General features: G+C 39.1%; 1 protein-coding gene across 7 annotated transcripts in view; it reads right to left on the reverse strand.

Moving 5' to 3' along the window:
* The window catches only part of LOC129370023 (muscleblind-like protein 1), a 70,525-nt gene that overhangs the window by 14,141 nt on the left and 34,087 nt on the right, over positions 1 to 22,297 (reverse strand). For all 7 annotated transcript variants that reach the window (XM_055045776.1, XM_055045777.1, XM_055045775.1 and 4 more), the window contains 2 exons: positions 7,537 to 7,707; positions 2,140 to 2,358 (listed from right to left, as the gene is read on the reverse strand). In XM_055045776.1, the coding sequence (XP_054901751.1) occupies positions 2,140 to 2,358; positions 7,537 to 7,707 (390 nt within the window). The remainder of the gene's footprint in view (positions 1 to 2,139; positions 2,359 to 7,536; positions 7,708 to 22,297) is intronic.

Genomic DNA, 22,297 nt, shown 5'->3' on the forward strand with positions numbered 1-22,297 from the left:
AAGGAAATATTTCTGAAGAAAACAGTCTGCAAGATTGTCTTCTAAAATTGGACCTTCTGCCAGCCACAATGAATTATCTACTGACTGGTATGAGAGTTTTTTTTTTTTTCCATGGAATTTCTGGTATGTTTATTTTAGACGACACTCTCTAGAATATAAGTCAAGGCAGGCAAGTCTCTCTGAGATGTCTTTTAAGAAATTCTGGTGAGAAAGTACAGAAACAGGCATGTTTTTTTTAAAAGTGAAATAAACAAGAATTATTGGCACTTTGTTAAACTCATAAATACAGTGCAAACGCTTGAATAAAGCCACATGATGGCCACAAACCTCAACTCATTTCATTGGGTTTATTCCGATAGTACAAAACTGCAAAGTGGAAAAAAAAAATCATTTAAATATAAAAGTCTACCACTGTGTTTCATGGTTGGGAAGATTAGTTCAAAAAGTTAGTTTCCCAACTTTTTGTTAAAGATCCACAAAGTTCAGTTCAGGTCTCGTCTGACACAGACGGGTTCATTTTTTCCATGTCCCTTGCACTGCATGCAGAAAACTTTTAAACTGGACTGCTGTCCTTCAACAATGGATCTCTTCTTGAAACTTTTTTTTGTGTGTAGAACTCAACTAAATGTTTTCCTGTCAACAAATTCCCCCATCTCCCATTCCTGCTCTCTGCTAGGTTCTTTGGCTAGCAGGAAGCAATTTATTCACTAATGTTTACAAACGGACCTTTGTGTAATCTGATTTTTGCACAACGGTTCTGGGAAATACTCAAAAGTAGCTCCTGTCTACAAAATAGCTAGCTTATTGAGGGATTTGATTGCACTGGATTTTATTTAGGGGTATCAGAGTGAAGAGGACGGGACAGAAATGAATGCCACAATTCTCCAAATCTGTTTGTAAAAGAAAGTAAAGAAGATGAAGTGAAATTGGCAATTTCCTTCTAATTCACAACCATCTAGTACTTTGTGTTGCATTTTACAAAAAAAAAAAGAAAAATCTGATAAAATACATTTATGTGGTATGTGACAAAATGCTAAAATGTTTCTAGCGGTATTAATACTTTCCAAGGAGCTGTATTTCACCACTTTTGCCTGTGAGTTTTGCCTGCAATCAAGCCTGACCACTCCTTTGTCTGCGACATCCAATCTGTACCATTTCCTTTTTTGTTCTTGTTATCCTTGTCTGTGCTCGCCTCCAACCCTCCTCTGACGACCACAACAGGTCTGAGGATCGATTTCCGATCGCCCGCTCCATTTCTCTTTTCCCGTCATTGACCCAGTCCTCCGTGTCACACGTCGCCCGCCCGTCCACCGCAATCTGGCGACTTGCTCGGCCTCATCCCCCCCTGCTAATTAGCCCGCCACCAAACATCACAAGTGCAAAATGCAAGCTTCCCGGCGTCCTCACACGCCTCCTGCCTGCCCTCCAACGATTTGGCCATTATTCCGCTGCGAGTGTTTCCCCGAGTGCAGCTTACATAATGGATGAGATTGACTTACCGTCCAATTAGCGAGCAAGGGGAGGGGGCACTCATCAGGTTTCAAATGACTAATTGTTTTTCATCGAAGAAGGGAAGCTTTTTGTTTTATACAGGAACACTCCTTTTGTGCCAAACTACTTGAGATTTTGCCAAACACAATCGTCTGCAGCCTGTTCATTGGAACAAGTTTAGTGTTTATTGAGAGATAATCTCATTAGTGTCGCTTTTTTTGTCTTCTTCTTCTTCTTCTTCTCCTTCTTCTTCTTCTTCTTCACTTTGCTTAATTTTTTGGCAGTGACTGAGTTGTGATAATAAGGTGTAGTTACTGTGACAGAAACTGTATACAAGATGCATAATTAAAGCCTACAAACAAAAACTGTTGAGGCAAGACTTTCCAACTCCTGCCTTTATTATTCAAAAGAGGCGTCCGTCGACATTTCAAAGCCTCGTCTGTTTGCGCAGCTTGGAAAAAAACAGAGAAAAAAAAATAAGATCCTTGGCGAGCGCCACGTTTACTGGAGCTTTGCTAATTTATTTCCTAATCTGGGGCTGATTTGGAACTGACAAAATATTAATGCTAATCCTTTTCATCTTTGTGATCAACAGCTTGAAATATCAGGGTTTTTTTTCAACATTTATATTCTTCTTGTCTTTCTCACCTCCAGTCTGTCCGTCCTCATGAGCTTCTGTGCGGCGGCGGCGGCAGCGGCAGCAGGTACTGGAACGCTGGGGTTGCTGGTGACCAGTACGGGCGCGCTTGGCAAGATGTCAGCGGGCATCAAACCGGGTGACACGGGGCCAAGGTAGGGGTTAAACGCAGCGGCTGCTGCTGCGGCATTGGCGTTTGTTGCAAGGCTGGGGGTGACTGAAAACATGGGCTATGCAAAACAAAAAGGAAAAATAGGTAAAGACATGAAATTCAGCAAAATCAACCAAAAACATACAAAAAGTACTTTAATCATGTCAGCAGAATTTAATTTTATCTGATGGTTTAACATTAAGTAGCACTAATGTAAGCTGAATGAAATTTTTAAATTTTTTTCTCCAAGTCTAAATTAAAAAAGTGTGCACGTTTTAGCCTCTTCTCTTTAACTACACCTAAATAAAACACATTAACACCACTTGATTCCAGTTGCTGGCATCTGCATAAATTCATCTCACTATCCCTCCAGATGTTCCGTGAAGGTCTCAGAGGTTCTGTCAGACAACATCAGTGGACAAAAACAGATTTGCATTATGGAAACCGAGGAATACACGGGCCAGGTGAGGGAGAAAGTTGGGACGAGGTTTCAAGTTGAGTCGGGTCACTTTGAACACATGTTGAAAATGGAAACACTTTGAGATATCAGCAAGCAAGATGTGGCGATCCAAGTTAACTGATAAGAGGAGGCCTTTAATTAGATAGAAGAGAAAGAGGAGAAGCAGGACAGTCGAATAGGAAGCACATAAAGACGTGTCGGGTACAGGTGCAGCGCAAGGAATCGGGTCAGCATTATGGCTTTTCCTATTGCTTTATTAACCTTGTAAGATCAAAGCATTGTGGTTCAAACATGGACTTTTTTGCGTCCACCAAATTATTAATTCCCCTTCAAACATATGTAATTTGTTGTCTTAGTAGATCTGCAAAGGAATTTCATCCAGAGAAAGTCCTCTACGCTCTCACTTACCAGATGATTAAAACTGATTTCAGTCATTTTTATTATGTCCATAAATGTGTACAAGACGTAAAGTAAATAAAATATTCCCCTTTGATTATGAACCTGAAGATTCACTCTGGATTAAACTAAATTTGCTAGATCTGCCATGAGATGTACATACATGTTTGAGGTCAATTTGAATGTTTCTGCAATTAAAAAGCCTAGGTTTTGACTGGACTACTTTGGTATTTGGAAGTTAAGATGCAATCGGTATTAATTGTCATGTAGATGAAACACATGACTGTTTCTTTTTGATGGGGGATTTAATGACATAAACAGGATTGTACAGTCTTGGGGGTTGTGTAGATTTTTATGAGATGCTTGTTTTGTGGGCTAATTTTGTATTTTGTCATTAATTATATGCACACCCAGGAGCTTTGTTTGTTCCAAAAATGTAGCATTTCCACACCGATAATGTGCACACCGCTATTTGTTTTAAAATTATGGTTCCGATTTTATCTCTTTTCATCTATTTGATCCACTGTTTCAATAACAATCACATCTGCATATGTGAAAGATGCTTCTGCAAAGCAATGGCCAATAAGGTTGAAAATACGCTGACGCAAACATTTTTCTGATTTTTATTTGTCTACGGTTATTGAAAAACGTCAATTTCCTTCACTATTTTGTGGTTTATCTGTAACGATGTTCCAATGATGCATAGTGACGTTCGTAAAGATGATTCGAACAGACTGTGTGCAATAACGTGAATGAATAACATCTGCAAGCGTTTGACAAATAAAACATGTGTTGCCATCTTCTGTCTTTGATCATAGCTTTCCTGGACTAGACTCAGGCACGTCGCAGCAGTAGCAACGATGGAAGTCAAGCCGTGAATCCGTGTGATGTGGGAGAGAGGTGCTTCTCTGCTCTGCCTGTTTCTGCTGTACAGAAATTCACCCGAGAAAACATCCTCCTCACATCTCTTTTCTCCTCGTAATCTTCCCAAACCGAGGCTGAGGCGTAAACAGGCTGACACGGAGCACCGAAAGTTTTCCCTGCCCGCTCCTGACCTCGGCCCCCTGTCAGCTGGGAATAATAGAGGAGCAAAAGCAGCCAGAGCCGGACAGCTACATTCTTCCTCGAAGCCGCCTCGCTGCTCTGCTTTTTCTCAGGAAAGTAAGATATGATGTTTTGAAGCGTCAAATTCCTCCGGGTCCCCCCTGGCTCAGGAATCCAGTCCAGATTTGGGTAGGTAGGACGTAGCTGAAATATCCGTTGGAGGTATTTGCAACTGGAGCGGCAGGGGGAAGACATGATGTCACTGCAAAAGGCTCACAGTCATGATATTTTAATAATGCAGTGATGTCATGCAGCAAGGAGCTGTGACCTCTCTTATAGCCTTTTTCGGAATGCCTCTTTCTATGATACCGCAGATTCTCTGGAGCCTAAAACCACTGAACTGAGCGAGGGGGGCGGTGCTGATGTACTGGATATATTTTCTCACAAAATACTTTCTGGTGATAATCTCTGTCGGAACAGTAATGTGGTTATTTGCACTTTAAAACATTCAACCTTGCTACTATGGAACCAAACGTATTCTGTGTTGGCCTTGAGAAAAGGAAAACTGCATTTTCTGTCTGGAGCTTGTTCAGTATGACAATTTAATACATCTGTGATCTTATTCTGTATTTTAAAAAAGGTGGAATGAAGCATCACTGTCAAAACAAACAAAAAAAACACTATGATTGAATTTATTTCCACATTCTTTCCGATTTTAAACAATAAACAAACACATGCAAACAATAAAGAAATAATTGAAAAAAAAAATCTGTTCACCACATTCTGACTGAATAATAAGAGGGTCTTGCTGAAACTCATGTCAATTAATTCAATTTGTGTTTGGCAGTGAATAGCTACTACAGCAAATTTACAATGTATTTTGTTTGAATTTTATATGAGAAACCAAAACAAAATAGCACAAAAAACGGCGACATTAAAAATTATCCCCAAGGTGGAATGTTATGCTGGCAGAAATCCAGGTTAGAATAAATAATAAGGGATGGCGACCCAGGACAGACAAGGCCAAAACTAAAAAGAAAGATTTACTTCAGTCCTCAGAGGGAGGCTGGCAAACTACCATTTCTAAAACGGATCTTAACGGAATAGTAGGTTTTAAGAAGGTAGTTTTGTCAGCTGTCTCATGTTCGCTTGACTAGGAACGCTTCTGAAAAGTTGCATTGAAGTTTGCGGTGATAACAGTAACTCAAGAGATTACAGGGGGATTTAGTGCTGCCAATAAATGCCAATAAATGTAATGAGCAGAACCAGAGCCAGCCTCTTGAAATTTATGCTTCCCTCTCACTCTGTTCGGTGATGCAGTAAAACTGTATTCATTGAGTCTTTTAGATTTTTTTTTCTCCCTTCTTCTTTTCCAGAGCCTGTCGACAAAGTCTGAAAAAACAAAGGCTGAGGAATCCATTGCGGGACTTAAAGAAGCAGTGGATCATCTTGGAACTGCAAAACCTTTTCTTCTTTTTTTGTTGTTGTTGTTTATGTCATGGTGAGAAAGTGTTGAAAAGAGAGCAGGAAGAAGACAGCCTGGCAGGGAAGGACACAGCAGCAGAAGAAAAGCAGTAAGTGAAAGAGGCAGGAAGAGATAAAGGGAAGAGGAAAAAGGCGGGCAGGCAGGTAAAGTAAAGGTAATGGAATGTCAGCAGACCTTTAGACTTAGCCTGCAAAGAAAAGTTAAAAAGGGAGCTTGTCGTGTGTAAAAGGAACAAAGGTGGACGCGCTTTTTGTCAGACTTTAGATTTCCTCCTTCCTTCCTCCTTTTCTTCTGAGTGCAAAGTTCGCTTCTCTATCCCAGCATCACTTGAGCTGATTTTCTCTTCCTGTGCTCCCACAACTACCACTCGTCTCATCGCTTGTGTCAAAATAAAAGGTGCTTTCATTTCTCCCATGAAACTGTCCAGAGGGTGAGGTAACAGGGATCCATTACATCTGGCAGTGAGTGATGGAGCTCATAATACTTTTCATTAGACAGTAAGCATCGACAGATAGTTCGTATTATGTTGTTACAGAACCGTAGCACTCGCTAATTCGTTTTGCTTGTCCCGCCGCACACCCCCGGCGCTTTTTAAGAAACGACCCGCGCGGGTCAAAATGTGAAGAAATGAAACGCTTTGCACTGCTCCCATCATTAGCCGTATCGGCTAAATAATTTGTATCAACTCTGGACAAAAAAGGGTGATACAATGTAAGGACAGAGAGAGTAAGTTACATCTTGCTGTGGTGCTAAGCACTTTTTAAAACAATCTTAATCATTGTCAACTGGAAGTGCAATACTCTCTCTACACTCCCTCTGTGTGTTGCAATTGGTCAAACATTTCTTAGCTGAATTATTCGATTAAATACATCAGATTTCCTTCGGGATGTCACTCCCTTCAAGCACTCCACATCTGGAGGTGAGGCAGTCTTTATCAGTCCAAAGAGATTAGTGCAGGACAGGGTTATGTCATAACGAGAATTATCTTCTGGAAGGGGCATTTGTATGCCGTTTTTGTCATTTTTGTTGCACTGGCACATATATCTGATATAGGGTGTAACTCTAAATTGCGATGGTAATTTAAAAATAAAAAAACAATTTAATGTTTTGAAAATCATTTAAATGGATCTTATGGTTTTGAATCAACTCCAGTTCGGTTCTTCTTCTGCTGCTTCACTTGCTGTGGAGCAAAACTGGCAAAAGCAAAAAACATATAAAAGTTTTAATTGTTTCAGAACGTCATCAAAAACCATTTTAACTATGTAATTGTATTATTGCTTAAAATTTCTTACATCTTCTAAGCTGTTTTATAATATTATTTTACCTTAAATGCAACACATGGCATCATTTTCTACTTACGGCACAATAAAGTGACTTAGGATGGTTTTAGAGACTATTTTTTATTTATTTTTTGCTTATTTTTAGGGATTATTTTCTCACTTTTTCAGTTAATTCACATTTGAGCAGGGCTATTTTTGATCCACATAATGGTTTTCAGGTATATATATATATATATATATATATATATATATATATATATATATATATATATATATATTATATATATATATATATATATATATATATATAATTCTGGTCATTGGTTGATTTAATGATCCTGTCATTTTGCTCATTAGTGAGATCAGTCATTAGTAGCTAAATGTCAGTAAATGCTCTACATGCCTCGAAGAAAAAAATAAAACTCAAAACAAAACACAAATCCTGACCCTGTTATGCACTTATATATATATATATATATATATATATATATATATATATATATATATATATATATATATATATATATATATATAAACTTTAATTAGCAAATATGGAAACTTTTGAAGTCGTGGAGACATGCTTGTTCTCACCACTGGTTGTAGCTGTGCTCCGGGGATCATGGCGTTGGCGAGCTGCATCTGTTGGGCCAACATGGCCATGTTTTTCTGCTGAATTAGGTTGTTTCTTCCGTTGATCTCCAGCTGTGTCTTTAGGTGGGGAGGAGGGTGCAGGTACTTGCAGTTCTCCCTGGAACAGCGTCCCTGATTGGGTGAGAGAGAGGAAGGAGTTATGAGAATAAGAAGAAGGAGGAGGGACGAGGAGGATCAAGACAAATGTATGGCCGACTGGAAAACTCTGTCTTCTAATTGCGGTGAAGTATCAGAAGAAAAGACCCCTGACTCAAATTGTTGCAACACTGTCTAACACAGATCCCTCTTGCTTATTTTTGGGGAATTCTTTTGTTTTTCTGGAATAAGATGATTCAAAGCCAAACCAGACATAATGAAATATGTTAACATAGAAAAATCAGGTGATTTTAATACTTTTTTGAATTAAGAGATTTTGAAATTATAAATTGTTTTACACTTTCGGCTTTCATCAACAACTGAAATGGAAGGCAAACCGGAGGGAAGGTTCACATAGATAAATGTAATAGATTTCTTGTAATTGTTGTTTTGGGGGAAGAAAATAAATCAAATCCATAAAACGTTTTTGCTTTTTCTTGAGTTGCAGCCGGAATTCTCAATCTGTTTTACTGATTTAATGTGACCAGAACGAAGTCGCGAATAATTGTGAAGTGGAAAGAAAATGATACATTGCTTTCTTTATTTTTTTACTACTAAAAAGACCTAAAAGCGTGCTGAGCATTTAAATTTGGCTCACCAGGGTCGATTCTTTCTGGAATAATATTTAGCTGCAATTTCAGCTACAATGTCCGTGGTGGTATTTTGCACATCCTTCACTGGAAAGCAGCTCCGGCTCAGTCAGACTGGACGGAGAGCATCTATGAACAGCTATTTTTCTGCTCTGGTTACGTATTCTCGGTCAGATTAGGCTTTGAGGATTAACTGATGCATGAATATGTCTGACTGAAATAATTACATTAGAACTGTTATTACCCTGTACTTAGCTCCATCCATCTTCCTATCATCTCTTTGTTCTTGCTAAAGAAAGACATCGCTATAGCATGGGATTGCTACTATTATGTTACACTGAAAAGACGCTCTGCTCAGGCTGATGAAGTCGTAGTTTTCCCACCACAAAGCACTTTGTGTGCAGCCCAGAAAGTTTAACTTTCATTTCATATTCAATACTCATTCCTCCAGATGTTTGATGTGTCCCCTACATTGAGTTATTGCAAACTTTAAATTGATGTCAAATAACTTTCAGGTTTTGAGTTTGACACTTCTCCACAAATACCAAGTCAATGGGGTCTGTAACCTGTCAACAGATTGTCCCACCTGGACAACAGACCACTTTTCCTCATTTTATTTAAAGGTAAAAGTAAGGGAAGTGAATACAAATGCATTCCACACTGTTCAGATGTTTATTAGTAGACATTTTTTGAAGTTCAAAGAAGGGCTGGTGGTAGTCCGTAATATATGGACTTAAATTTTGAAGGTAGTATCGTGATAACGGTAAAAGACACAACAAAAACTATTTATTACTTCTCTTTTAGGCAGCTGTATGGGAGTCACAATGTGACAACAATCATGGCATCACAAACACAACACTGCTCTTGGTAAACATATCAATTTGTAATATGCTTCTTTAGGACACAAGTCACAAAATGAAGTGTGATTTGTGCCACCACACTGCGCATAGTAACTGCACTTAATCAAAATTTCAAACTGATTCATTTTTATTGATACCTTAATATAATATTTGTTCATATGATCAATTATTAATATGAATAATAATTTGTATTGTTACGAATTATAATTGTATTGTCCGGACAATTGTCGGGATTGTCCGTATTGACAATACGGACAGCTTTAGTGATTTTAAATGTAGTCATAATAAATTTTTTATCATGACAACAATACATCAGAATTCTTATCAGAGTAGGACATTTAATCCTAATAAATGTCAAACGATACAATAAATGCCCAACCCTACATTAAAAGCAATTCACCAAAGGTCAACCAGGCTGCCAAATATTATGCACATCAAACAAAAGTTGTGTTTGTGGTTTGTGCTGAAAAATCTTTGTCTGCACCTCCGAAACTTCAAAGATAGGGTAAGTATAAAAGAAAAGGTCATGTCTCAGGTGCATCGTTTTTCTTCTACTTAGGAAATATGTGCTACCTAAGTTAGGATTGATAACATACCAATAAAATGCCAATAAAATAGATAGGTCTCTGATCGTAAAATACGATGGGTAGAAGACCTCTGCAAAATCAAACAGAGTAGAAAGACAACGAACTGCCACTTTGATTCAGTTCTGCCACTTTGGCTTAAATCAAAAGAAAAAGTATCGTCGTAATATAGCGTCCTAATCCCCCTTTACTTTGCCGCCCTTGAGACTGCCAGATGTGTTGCAAAAGCTCCATAAGTGACTATTGACTGCCACCTGAATTAACCAAATGAGTTATGTGTCAATATTTGAGATCGTTGCGGAAAAGAACAGGCTGGAGAACTGATGCGGGATCGATACATGATTGAAGCCTTCTGCCAGAGTGGCAGACACAAGCACACATAACAGCAGTCTAATATTATTCCAGTGTCTATAGACAGAGCAGTGTGTGTGTGTGTGTGTGTGTGTGTTGTCTGCGTACTTGCTGCTGTGGGTGATTATATTCATCCAGCAGCCTAAGGGGACAAGGAGAGAGTGTAATTTACACTCTCATAATGCCGGCTCCTTCAAATACTCCCCCAGATAGCTGTAATATCTTAGATGTCTCCTCCTCTTTTTCTTTTTGACTCTACCTTTCTCTGTCTCTCTCTCTCTTTTTCTCTCTCATTGTTCCCATCTTTCTGCTTCAATCACTTCAATATTCTGAGCCGGTGCTGATATTTACTCTCATCATGACTACAGAGCAGAGCAGCTGCAGTGCTGCTGTGATCTGTTCAGGTAAATGTGGAGAAGGCGAACAGCAGACGTCCCGCTGCTCTCCTTCTTTCTTCCATTGGCTACCTCATTGGAGGTAGCCTCTCCTAGCTCTACTAATTTTTTTTCTTCTTCTTTTTTTTTTTTTTTAAGTTAAAGTAAAAGTATTTCAAAGAAAGATCCAAGGGAGGAGTCGGGGGGCGGAGAGGGGTGAGCCCTGACAACACTACAGTGCCACCTCTCATGGGGAATTATGGGCCTGCTGCTTTATCTCGGCGAGATTACCTGCAGCTCACTGCGACCCGCTGTAACACCTGCTTTTCACAACCTAACACATCCACTCTTCCAGCTCCTCTTTTATTCCTGATGCTTCTCCTCTTTCTCACCCCCACCCGTTCTGTTTCATCTCACTCCGTGTCTCCCTTATCTGCGCCTCAGATTTCCTCGCGCCGGCTCTTCTGCCTGGCGACAGGCTGCGCATTGGAGAGCGGCTGCGTGTTGGGGGTACTTCCGACATTTCCATTGGCCGGAGCTGACACGGGAAAGGTATTCCGAGCCAGCCTCCTGGCCTCGAGGCACACATTATCAGAGCTCCGAGTCCGGCTCATCCCCGTGTGTTACTGTGACTATTGATCAGCGGGTAATTGGTTAATGTCTTTTGATTTTCAAAGTGCATTCCCTCTGGCAGACCACACTTAAACATGTCATCTCCTGAATGTGTTTGTCGGTGGGTATCACTGTTACATAAAGTCCTCTGTTGGCTCTTCTACTGTATTCTCAGCCGTTAAGAGTTTAGCAGGTCTGAAACACTCATAATATTTTATTTAAATTCACCAAAAATAAAATAAAAAATTCATTCACGTACATATCTTAAATAATTATTTGGGCACGTCCAAAACAAAAGGGAAAGTATAAGTAAAGTGACTGTCATAAATCAAAGCACTAAATGAGAAAATCTGAAATTAATTGATCATTTTTATAGTTTCTTTGACATAGAGCCTTGACTGGAGGCACAGGATCATTAAATGAGTTAAATAAGACACATTTAAGAAAAGGTTTTGTTTTAGGTTTTTGACACTTTGGATTTTCATACTTAAAGGACAATCAATGCTTCTTTTTATAAAGGAAGTTAAGGATGTAGATATTTAATAACAACATGATCAGAGTGAAGTGAAATTGTAATTGTATTGTTTTGTTAAATTAATAAATAAAATAAAATAAAAAAACAATTTTATAAAATAATTTAGAATTGTTCTCCCTAAAAAATAAGATATCTCCATGGCAGCACATAATTCAGAAATATGTTTGTAAAAACTGTTCAATAATTTGAACTGAAGTTGAAGAGGCGCAGTTGCCTTTAAATTAAAAACTTAATGATGATTGATGTGCCAAAAAAATGAAAAACATAATATTTGTTGTTAATCTACAGTCACAGCAGCTGGCTCTTTAACTATTCTAAAACAAAGCTTGGAAGGCTCCTTTAGTTTTAGGTTTGAGGAAATGCCATCAATCCAGCCATCCATCCAGTTACAAAAGAAACACATCCAGTTTCAAAAAACATATTGTTTCTCCCACGCAATCTTCAGTTCATGCTGGGTGACCTCAACCACTCCAAGGTCAGAAGGCAGAATTCCTGTAGGGCAAAGGTCAGCAACTTCAGTCCTCAAGTGCCACCATCCTGAATCCCTGCTTCAACACACCTGAATCAAAAGGCTTTATTTTCTACTTGGCGTGTCAGCAGGTTTTGCAAAATCCTGGTCGTTAACTATTCATTTGGTTCAGGTGTGTTGGAGCAGGGACACAACTGAAACTCAGGAGTTGCTGACCTCTGACCCTGGGGCCCTTTTCCACTATAAAGCGGGAATCATGTCGCCTCAGCTGAGTCATTTCATCATAGAAGAGCAGTAGCTCCACTTGTCGCTGAGTATGCACGTCTATATATGTAAATGTAAAGTTGAACCAATAAGTTGAGAATTCAAGGTTTTGCCTCATCTGTCTCTTTACTGTTCAACAACTTCAACTTCTACAAAAAAATAAATATATAATAGATTTGTATTCATGAAGCCACAGGATTTCCAGCCTTTGGAGCAGAGAATGATCTATTTATGATAACATTTTATTTTTTTGTCCGCTCAGTTTTGCTGAACTTTTCTGGTCTTCTGGTCCCACAGGGCTGGTGATGTTGTCCCAGTTGATGGCATAAAACATTAAAATAGGCATGTTGGTTTTACTAAATACATTTTAAAAATTTTAATAAAAAACATTTTCAACTTGTTTTCTTTTCTTTTATGCCTTGTCCCTTGGATACTTGACAGAGTTTAGAAATGTATGAACAGCTGTACTAAGCTACATTTTATGGTTGTCCTTGGTTTAACTTGAGTTACTGCTTGAATTTGCAGCTCCGAAAATTTTGAATATTTGAATACCCCTTCATGTTTAACTATCATTTGTGGCCGTGCTTCTGTCTGAGCATGCAATTATGGCAGACGGTAATGCCCAGGCATTTTCCTGTCCCGTCTCGGTCCTGTTCTTCAGACAGTGTCAGTGAAGGTTAATGGTGAACCTGTCTGATCTGAAGTCACAGTTCCTCTCAAGTTTGTTAACTGCCAGACTTTACTTAAGCTGACTCTGTTCCGCCTTCAGCTGTCTGCCTGTTGTCCCGTGACACGCTAATGTGCCAACAGGCCACTTGCAGCTGTCTTTCACACATCATCCCAACTGCTCTATCTTCTCGTCGTTTTGTCTCATCACGTTGCCTACTTTCTGTCTGTTTCCTGCTTCAGATAGCGTCGCTGAAGATGGAGGGAAGCTAAACGAGTGAACTTATGGTATTTTTTTTTGTCCTGCACAGTAAGGTGTTATTCTCCCAGAGCAAGCAGCACATGAGTTTCAGATTAAACAACTGAATTTATAAACACATTTTTGACACAAGACCTTAACAACCACTTTCTAAAAGAGATTCATTTGTTATTTCCACCAATTCTTTGCTTAAACATGAGCGGCATTGCTTTGCTCGTTTAATTAAAATGCCAGTAAAATAAGACCAATCTAGGTGACCTAACACATTTTTATATGCTACTTCAAGGTTTAAAGCTTATGGACCATCTCTTAATATTAAAATAAATCCAGATTTTTCATTAAAGACTCAATAAATATGTAAAATTATATGTCAATGGCAGTACAATTAACCAGTGTTAAGGTGTTCTTATAAGTCTCTAGGTTCTTCTAAATGGTCAAAAACAAAATTGCTTTTGTTTTTTGTTTTTGGAAGTTTAGGGAAAAAACATGTAGAAGGAAGGTGTTCAAATTAAATAAAAACAAAAAAACATCCAACCAGAACCAGAACAAGCAACTGAGAAAAAATTGTACAAACCTTCATATCTGAACGTAAACATGACTCTAAACTGATGAGTACCGAAGGGAATACTGGAGAACAAAGTCAACACTGTGACTCCTTTTTGCACTATATTATCGCCGCCTGGAAGACAAAGTGTTTCTAAAATTACAATAAATGGAATTTTTACATCAGCACTAAATAAAACGACTGTGCAAATTGAAAGAGAGTACTCCTGGTAACGCCACATTTCTTCTCAATGTCTGCAGTCTCCCTCAACCGCGTGGAGTACTAAAAACCCGTTACCTTTGACAGCGCTATTTTAAAGTCCTATTATCCAATAAAACATCATCCTTGGTGAAGTTGCAATTACATGCAACAATCTGGTACAAGGTCTGCACGACAGGGTAAATGTTGTCATCCGACAGCAGGCTGGAGGCTATGTGCACACATTCATGTTCAAGTCATTTTAATGTGAAATGAAAGCCTGTTTCATTAGATGTTGACGTCAATATATTTCATGTTCTCCCCTTTGTGAGCCCTAAACATGCCAACAATTTCATTCAGGTATCTCTAGGTATCTACAGTTCAGAAGATTGTGGCAGAAGTTTTCCTATTTTAATGCTGGAGCCTTAAGCAATGTGTTAACATGTTCACATCATGCAAAATACAGTTTTTTTTAATAGTGCTTAAGTACGGTACATTTTGTGATGTACTTTGAGTCTCAAAGAGTGCAGGGAAGTTGATAGTCGTCTCTTCCAGTGCTGCATAATTCTGTTTGGGTCACGTTTAAAAAAAAATTAAAATCTGTTCGCTTTTGTTGCTGCTAAACTGTTAAACAATGTCATAGACTTCTGGGTAACACATTTTGCAAATATGCCAATTGTATTTTTCGCAGCAATTTCACAGTCCAAGTTCAAAGACATCGACAAGTGGGTGAGTCAAAATGTTTGGTTGTTTGGTGTATTGACCCACGCAATTCAATACACCGTTCCCCAGCATCAGAACCTGGTTCAATTATACTTTTCTTGGAAATGTACCCATTTTGCTTCAAGAACGAGGGCTTCGGCAGTTTTTGCCAGTATCTAGAAATACCTGAAATAACAATTTAGACATGACTAAATGACTAAATGGCCATTGCTTTAATAGAAATAGCATAGTGTTTTCTGCTTATATGAGTGCTGTGTACTCACTTTTAGTTCCTTGAGGACATAACCATGTTGTGTGTTTTGAATACGATTACTACATAAATAGCTTGGCATTGGTTCCTTTTCTTTTTTTTTTTTTTTTTTTGCAGTTTTGGTCACACAATCAAAATGCATTCATAGCATTCTTAATGCTAGAGTTAGCTGGCTTCCTAGCCAGGCGGAAGTCTTGTTAGCAGAATGTGTTCAATGTCCATGACTGACACTGGCATGTTTAGAAAGGTCTGAACTTAGCAAGGTTGTTATTTATCGGAAGAAAAAAAAACTGAAAGCAGCTAATTGTGAAATATTGATATAGTGTTCAGTTTAGCAATGAGTGGCTGCTCAAAAAAAACTGAAGAAATCTTCAAGGGCAAACTTCAAGTTATACATTGTATTCAGAAGAGTTTTGAATATTTTCCTTCAAGTACAGGGATATAATATATGTTGCAATCAAATGTTTTTTTCTGACTATTGTAAATATTGTAAAATTATTTCTGAAACGAAAACATTGTTTAATTCACAAGTGGTCGTCTTGTGAGATGCCGTTGCCCTCAAATAAGCTCAAGGTTTATTTAAATGATAACATCAATTTATCCCTGAATGACATGCATATTCACAATCTCACGAATTAGAAAAAGTTTATGGTAAAACAGAAAAAGTAAATTCCTTTAAAATGGACAGATGTTGAATTGTAAATCAGTGAAGCAAAAGTAATTGACAAAAATCAGTAACTAAAGCAAGAGCCGTAATAATGCTCAAGAGAATTTTTTTTGGGGGGAAAAAAAAATCGCCAGAGTAATAAAAAAATAAAAGTAATACAGCCTCAAATCCATGTTGAGGCTGTATTACTTTTCACTTCTTTTATCTGTAAAAAACAAAACTAAAAAAAAAAACAACAAAAAAAAAAACCTGCAGCAGAATTTCTCTTGGGAGCTAAAAACAGAGGCAAAGTCAAGAGTACCAATGTTCAAACCAAAAACATCCTGAGCAAGCTTTAAAGACAGAAAGCCAGCGGGAGGCAGACAGAAACACAAATGCCCAACGTGTTTCTCCTATTGATATTAATCAAAGACCATCTGTGCAGGTGGTTTCAGCACCAACTCTGAAAGTCTACCATTCAAAGGGTTGAGCGGCACGTTGCTTTCCAGTGGGTCTGCCGGGCTTAATCGCCCACTGATGCAAAATGATCTTTTAATATACCCCAGCAAAATTACTAATTCTGTCTAAAACTACAAAATCCAACTCCTCTGATCTTTCCCGCACCCCTCCACCCCAACTCCTGCCCTTTTCCACTCCCTTCTGTCTGAGCTGGCTGCTGCCACACCGTCCACACCGTGACCAGTGTGACAACTGTGGGGCACAAGTCTGGACATCCCAAACCCTTGTGCATTATTAATTCTCTTTCAGCAGCTCTGCCTCCGCCCTGCTCCCAAAGACAACCTTCAATCAACTAGCCGTCTGGATAAAGGCTGTGACGGGAATACACAAGCATAGATTTGAGCACACACATACTCACACGCACTCATGCTGGCACAGTGATTTCCTAACTAAAGGTTCCTGTTGGCAAGCATACGTCAGACAAATTATGACATCAGACACGACACAAAGACAAGCCTGTCTGAGGACAGCGAGTGCTGCCAGACACTCATACACATGCAGACTAATAGAGAGACTATATTTTTATTAGTAATACACTCCAGCCTTCATTCAGTGGCTAATCACACAGTGTATTAGAGAGCAGATTTGGCCATAAACAGCTTTTTTTCTCTGTGGCTTCTTCTTCGTCTCTCTCTGTGTGCTAATACGAGGTGTCTATATAAGTCTCATTATCTCCTTCCAATCGTTTATCAAATCTGGAACACCCTTGGTGCATCAGTATAATAGCCTGGATCAGTTAATGACCTTAAAAATCTAATTTGAGTGGGCAGAGAGATACGCCGCTGGGACGACTAAGATAGAACCATGGCCAGAAGAATCACGGCGAGCGACCGAAGTGATGCTGCGCTCAAAGCAGAAGCTGTCTGCCATGAAACAGCGGACGGGTTCACAGACGGATGCCGCTCCAGACAGTAAATCCACTACATGTCGCAAATGACACACTGTCTGAGAAAACCTTTTAGCTATAGTGCTCAATTAGCAAAAAAAAGACCAATTACAGCCCCCAACTGCACCACTTAGCCTGGCAGAGTTAGCATGTTTGGGTTGGGTGTGGGTAGAAAAAAAAAATCATTAGCCCAGGAAGCTAATGATGGGGCAAAATCATTAACCATAATGGTTGATGGCATCACTCTGATATAGTGGAGCTGAACTGCTCTAGATTTTTGATCTAGCTTTGGAACACTGTTGTAGCTCATCTCTTTTCGTCTTTTTCTCCAAAACTTTTTATAGCGGTATTACAAAGTCCAAGTCATGGCTTAAGTTTTTAAAATCAAGCTCAAGTCAGGTCTAATTTTTACAAAATGGAAAATCCAAATCAGGACTTAAGTTTTTAAAGTACAAATCTGAGCCAGGACTGAAGTCTTTAAGGATAGCTCCAAATCCAGTGTCCACTCTTTTCAAGCTCCCATTAAGCAAAGCTTCAAGTTTTGACCTAGTAAAGTCTAAATTCTTTGGGGGGAAACTTTGAATCTTGTCTCAAGACATCATTGGTCAGATCCAAATCACAACTCAACTTTATAAGGACAATGTTCAAGGCTCCCACATACTTCATCCAAACCAGTTGGCGCGTGGTCGTGTGGTTGCAAACTGTTTGTCTTTGCACACACCTTTCACACAACCTGGGGGACACGCCCCCCACTTCAGTGTACGTCACAGCCATCAACAGGCTGCATCTTCTGTTTGCTTTTGCAAAACATTCACAAAGAGAGTGACACATCTTTCTGCAGACAGGCTCCTCTGTGGACAACAATATCACAATTTCCATCCACAAGTTTTTAGGCATTGGACAGTCTTATTATTGTAGCAGTTATTTAGTGACTAATCTTGTAATTTGCAGATGCCCAGCGGTGTCTGATATGGAACATGCTGGAACTGAACTAATTTGGAACCGTCACAGTTGAAGTAAAGGTCCACATTCTCTGATTACGAACCTACGGTGACGAAGACTTAAAATGTCACCGTTTGTTATGACGTTGTCTTTGCTTCCAAACAAATTTCAAACTAAAGATTAACCTCAGTCCTGCCTCACAGCAGCTTCTCACCCATGGAACAACAGTCCACACGACTCCTTATGGACACAAATAAACGGATAAATAATGTTTCAGTTTATGATGCAAAATAAGGAATCTTTCTTTTTTCTCAAAACGACTCAGTTGGATTTAAGTGAATCCTCATAGATGTTTAAAGACACTTCTATCAGATGCAACAGACACCCGTCACTATAAAACATCTTCTTTTAATATTAAAGAATGCCCTATAACATCAACCCTGCGCATATTAACTCCTTCTGGCCTACAAGCAAATTTATGTAACATATTGATGTGGAGAAAAGCTAAATTACAAATGCGACAAGCCTACATGTGTAATTAAGTCAGCTGTTTGATTGAAATGAACTGTTAGGAGTATCTCTATTGTTCAGACTGCAATTACGTTTGCGTGAACTGAGGCAGCCGTTCATCTCAACATCCTAGTTGTAATGCTGAGATGAAGATTATATGCTGTGTGAAGAGCAGCAAATATTGACACAGAAACAATATTCTATTTGAAGTAACAACTCACAGTTTACTGGCAGCTCACACACACACAATCCTAATTCGCTGGCCGTCACACCTGTTTTGTATCCAGTTGTTTTCTCCCAGAGCACGTATTCAGTCTAACGTCCTTTTCAGTGATGAGTCACGGGCAAAAGCATCAGGACGAGCCAATAGGACAACATCATCTGCAAAAACCAGAACAGGCCCCCAAAGCAGATCACCTCAACATGTTGTGACTAGAAATGTTGTCCATTAAGGTTATGAGGAGAATTGGTGGCCAAAAATAACCGTGGCAGAGTCCAACTATCTCTGGAAACAAGTCCGGCTGCTCTGGCACCGATTACAGAAACCTAACAGCCCGTGTCAAAGTGCCTGGTACCCCACAGTCCCAGACAAATATTTCCCCTCAAAGGATCGTCTGAACTGACAGGCCTAATTCAAAGTAAACACACAGGTTTGTTTTCTGGTTGTACAGAGTTGAATTGTGGAAAACCTCGACTGTTACGAACACAATTTTTAAGCACTATATATTGAGTCCGGTGAAGTAAGATATTTTTTATGAGTTGCCACATATTGTTCCTGGTTTGCTGGTTTAATTTTTACCCTTAGCTGACCAGTTGAAACCAATGACTGGGTCTTCTCCTGCTTCCTTGCATCTACGTGGATCTGTCCTCTCATGTCTCCTCACGCTTGACAGAAGGTAATTTGAAAGTAAACTTATGACAGCAGTCACAGATGCATCTGTTAGGTATGGCTTTGTGAACTGTTAATTTACCAAGACAGAATCAGACGTACTCAACTTCCCTCCATCTTGCTGGATTTGTATCAGGCTCGAAACTCCACATGGAGGTAGAAACCGCTGCAGCAGAGCTCCAGGAGACGCGAGTCTCTGATGTATTCTTTTTGGGTATGGCACAGGACATCAGTTGAACAAACTGGCAGACGAGGGAAATGGGCCACAATATGTAGGGCTGGAAATCATGCGATTTAGGGGTCACATGACACCTTTGAGCCTGAACCAATCAGGATGTGTTGCTGACTGTTTTGAACAGGAATATCCTTGTGGTCAGAAAAGGAAGGATGGAGTGCAAAGCCAAATTTCTCTTCTCAGTAGCAAGAAATATTTTTATTCATTGCTCAATAAACTCCCTGACCTGGCTGTGGTTGCACAGAAATATATATATTTTTTCTCTTATGCTTGTAAAATAACATAAAATGGAAAAAAATATAAATAAATAAATAAATCCAAGTTCAACTGAAAGAGCCTCAGCAGTGAGTTTTCCTCTCCAGAGGATGTGGCATACTTGTAGGTAGTAAGTGCTGTTGTTGGTCTTCTGAGAATGTCACGCTGAGTTGTGCAAGGCAGTCTCTAATTAGCTTTGTCCTCATTAGGTTTACAGCACTATCTCCACTCAGACAGGGGAGGGGGGAACCCACACACGTGCGCGGTCACACATTCACAATGTGTAAAAACAGAGAAAGAGAGAGATAAAGGCCACCCCGCCGCCCCCGAGATCTGGCCTTTCTTCTTCTCTCTCGCTTTCAATTAACCTTCCTTCTCCAGCCTCAATCCATTCATCTTTTCTCTTCATCTGTTTTTTGCTGTCAGCCTCACCATCCCTCTATTCACAATCTTCAAAGTTTACTGCAATTCAGCTTTATCTCTCATTCACTGGGCAGAGGCGACAGCCAGAAAGGAGATCCATTTAAAACCTCCCGGGTGGAAGACGAGTGAACACGGACAAAGGATGCAGCATCTTTTAGGCCAAATTATGACAAACAGCGTATTGAAGCATTTATACTGGAGGTACAGGGGTGTTCATAAGTTTACATACAGTGCACTCATCAATGGTATGAATACAAAGGTCGTCAAGATTTCCAGGAAGAGTGAGATTAATATGTATGTGGAGCAAAAAAAAAAATCTAACACCTAAAATTAACAACTTCTCAAAAAAACAACCAATTCAAATGAACTCTTGTGGTTACATATATAGCCAGGATTATACCAGAAGCCCCAGCTCACTAAAGAATGTTTCTCTAATATTTCCTGGTTTGGGGTAAGTGCATGTTTATGCCCCGGTAGGGGTTTAAATGAATGAAAGTTGTTGCAAATAATTCCACTTCCTGAGTTCAACTCAAGCTGTTTGCTGCACAATCTTACCATCATGAAAAAAATGGTTCCACCGTGTCGTTAAAAGGGCAAAATTGATGTGACATTCACAGCAATAAAAAATGCATGCAAACGACTGAGCGGTGCTATTGACTTCACAGTCTGCTGAAGATACATTTCTTTCATTTATAACTTATAAACTTGCGATTTAATCCCCAAAGTAATACAGAAACATGCTCCGCAGTCACTGTGAAGAAGACCCGAGAGACGAACCAGCAAGACATATTAAACTGTTTGCCTGCATCTCTATTTGAAGAATGTGGATAGTCTATGTACAGGGATACAAAATGTGAAGTTGTCCTTGTGAAATGAACAAAAGCTGACGAAGTCTAGCAGCTGCCTTTGATTTGTGTTGTAATCTTTCACATGCACACAAAAAGTGTTTCTAAAGTGAAAACAAAGGATGCTTTTGGTGACAGTCAGGATGCTGCTCTCGGTAAACTTTGAAAGCAAACAGAGTCACAGGTGCTTAGGAGCACAAAAAATAATAATAATAATGTGGGCTCTTTGACATATTGACCCCTGAAGAAATTAGTGGTATCAAATGGCTTATTTATTTCTCAATCTACTGATTGAAATGAGTCAGGATCAGATGCCTTTTTGTCAGGGTGTTGGAATGTGTTATTAAGTTCTACTTCTGATGAATCACGCGGGTAAGGCAAACATTTGATAGACCACACCCTGATGCTTCCAAGAAACACAGAACAAAACCATGCTAACTGAGACATCTCCTCTTACATGGACCCGTTAACAGAAGCACACACATTGTGATTCCAGTTCAACGAAGGACGTGACTGTACTGGCTTCGGCTGCTAATGTCGCTGCCTTGAGGTTGAAGCAGATATGAGAGGATTAGCATTCATTACTCCATAAAGTAATGGTAAGCCTAGCGCAAACGACTCAGAGTCACAAGGCAGGAATTTGTGTTATGTTCTGTAGCAACTCTTTTATTTGATCACAATAGTCACTTTTAGTGGTTTGTATGAGAGAGTCCACTCAGGATGAGCAACCAAGACAGGCATTCTGTGCCTTGTGAGATCTTCATTATATGATAAAATTGAGTTTGAAAAAAAAAATGCATAATTTGTTAAAAAAAATAATAATATAATTAAATGTTTCCTAACAGCCACATTTCTTACAGCTCTGGGAAATATTAAGAGACCACTTACAATGATCAGTTTCTCTGACTTTACATTTTATATCTATATGTTTTTAGCAAAATAAACATTGTGCTTTTATTCTATGAACTGCTGTCAACATGCCTCTGAAATTACAAGCACAAATTTAGTATTTATTTGCAGAAAATCAAAAATGGTTTTCAGAAATGGTCTGAGGTCAGCACTTTCAGACCTCAAACAACGCAAAAAAAAAAACGAAAACAAAAAACTAATTAATGTTCATTTAGAAACAACACCAAT

Source organism: Poeciliopsis prolifica, unplaced genomic scaffold (genome assembly GCF_027474105.1).
Source record: "Poeciliopsis prolifica strain line A6 unplaced genomic scaffold, Auburn_PproV2 SCAFFOLD022, whole genome shotgun sequence".
In the NCBI taxonomy this organism is placed as follows: Eukaryota; Metazoa; Chordata; class Actinopteri; order Cyprinodontiformes; family Poeciliidae; genus Poeciliopsis; species Poeciliopsis prolifica.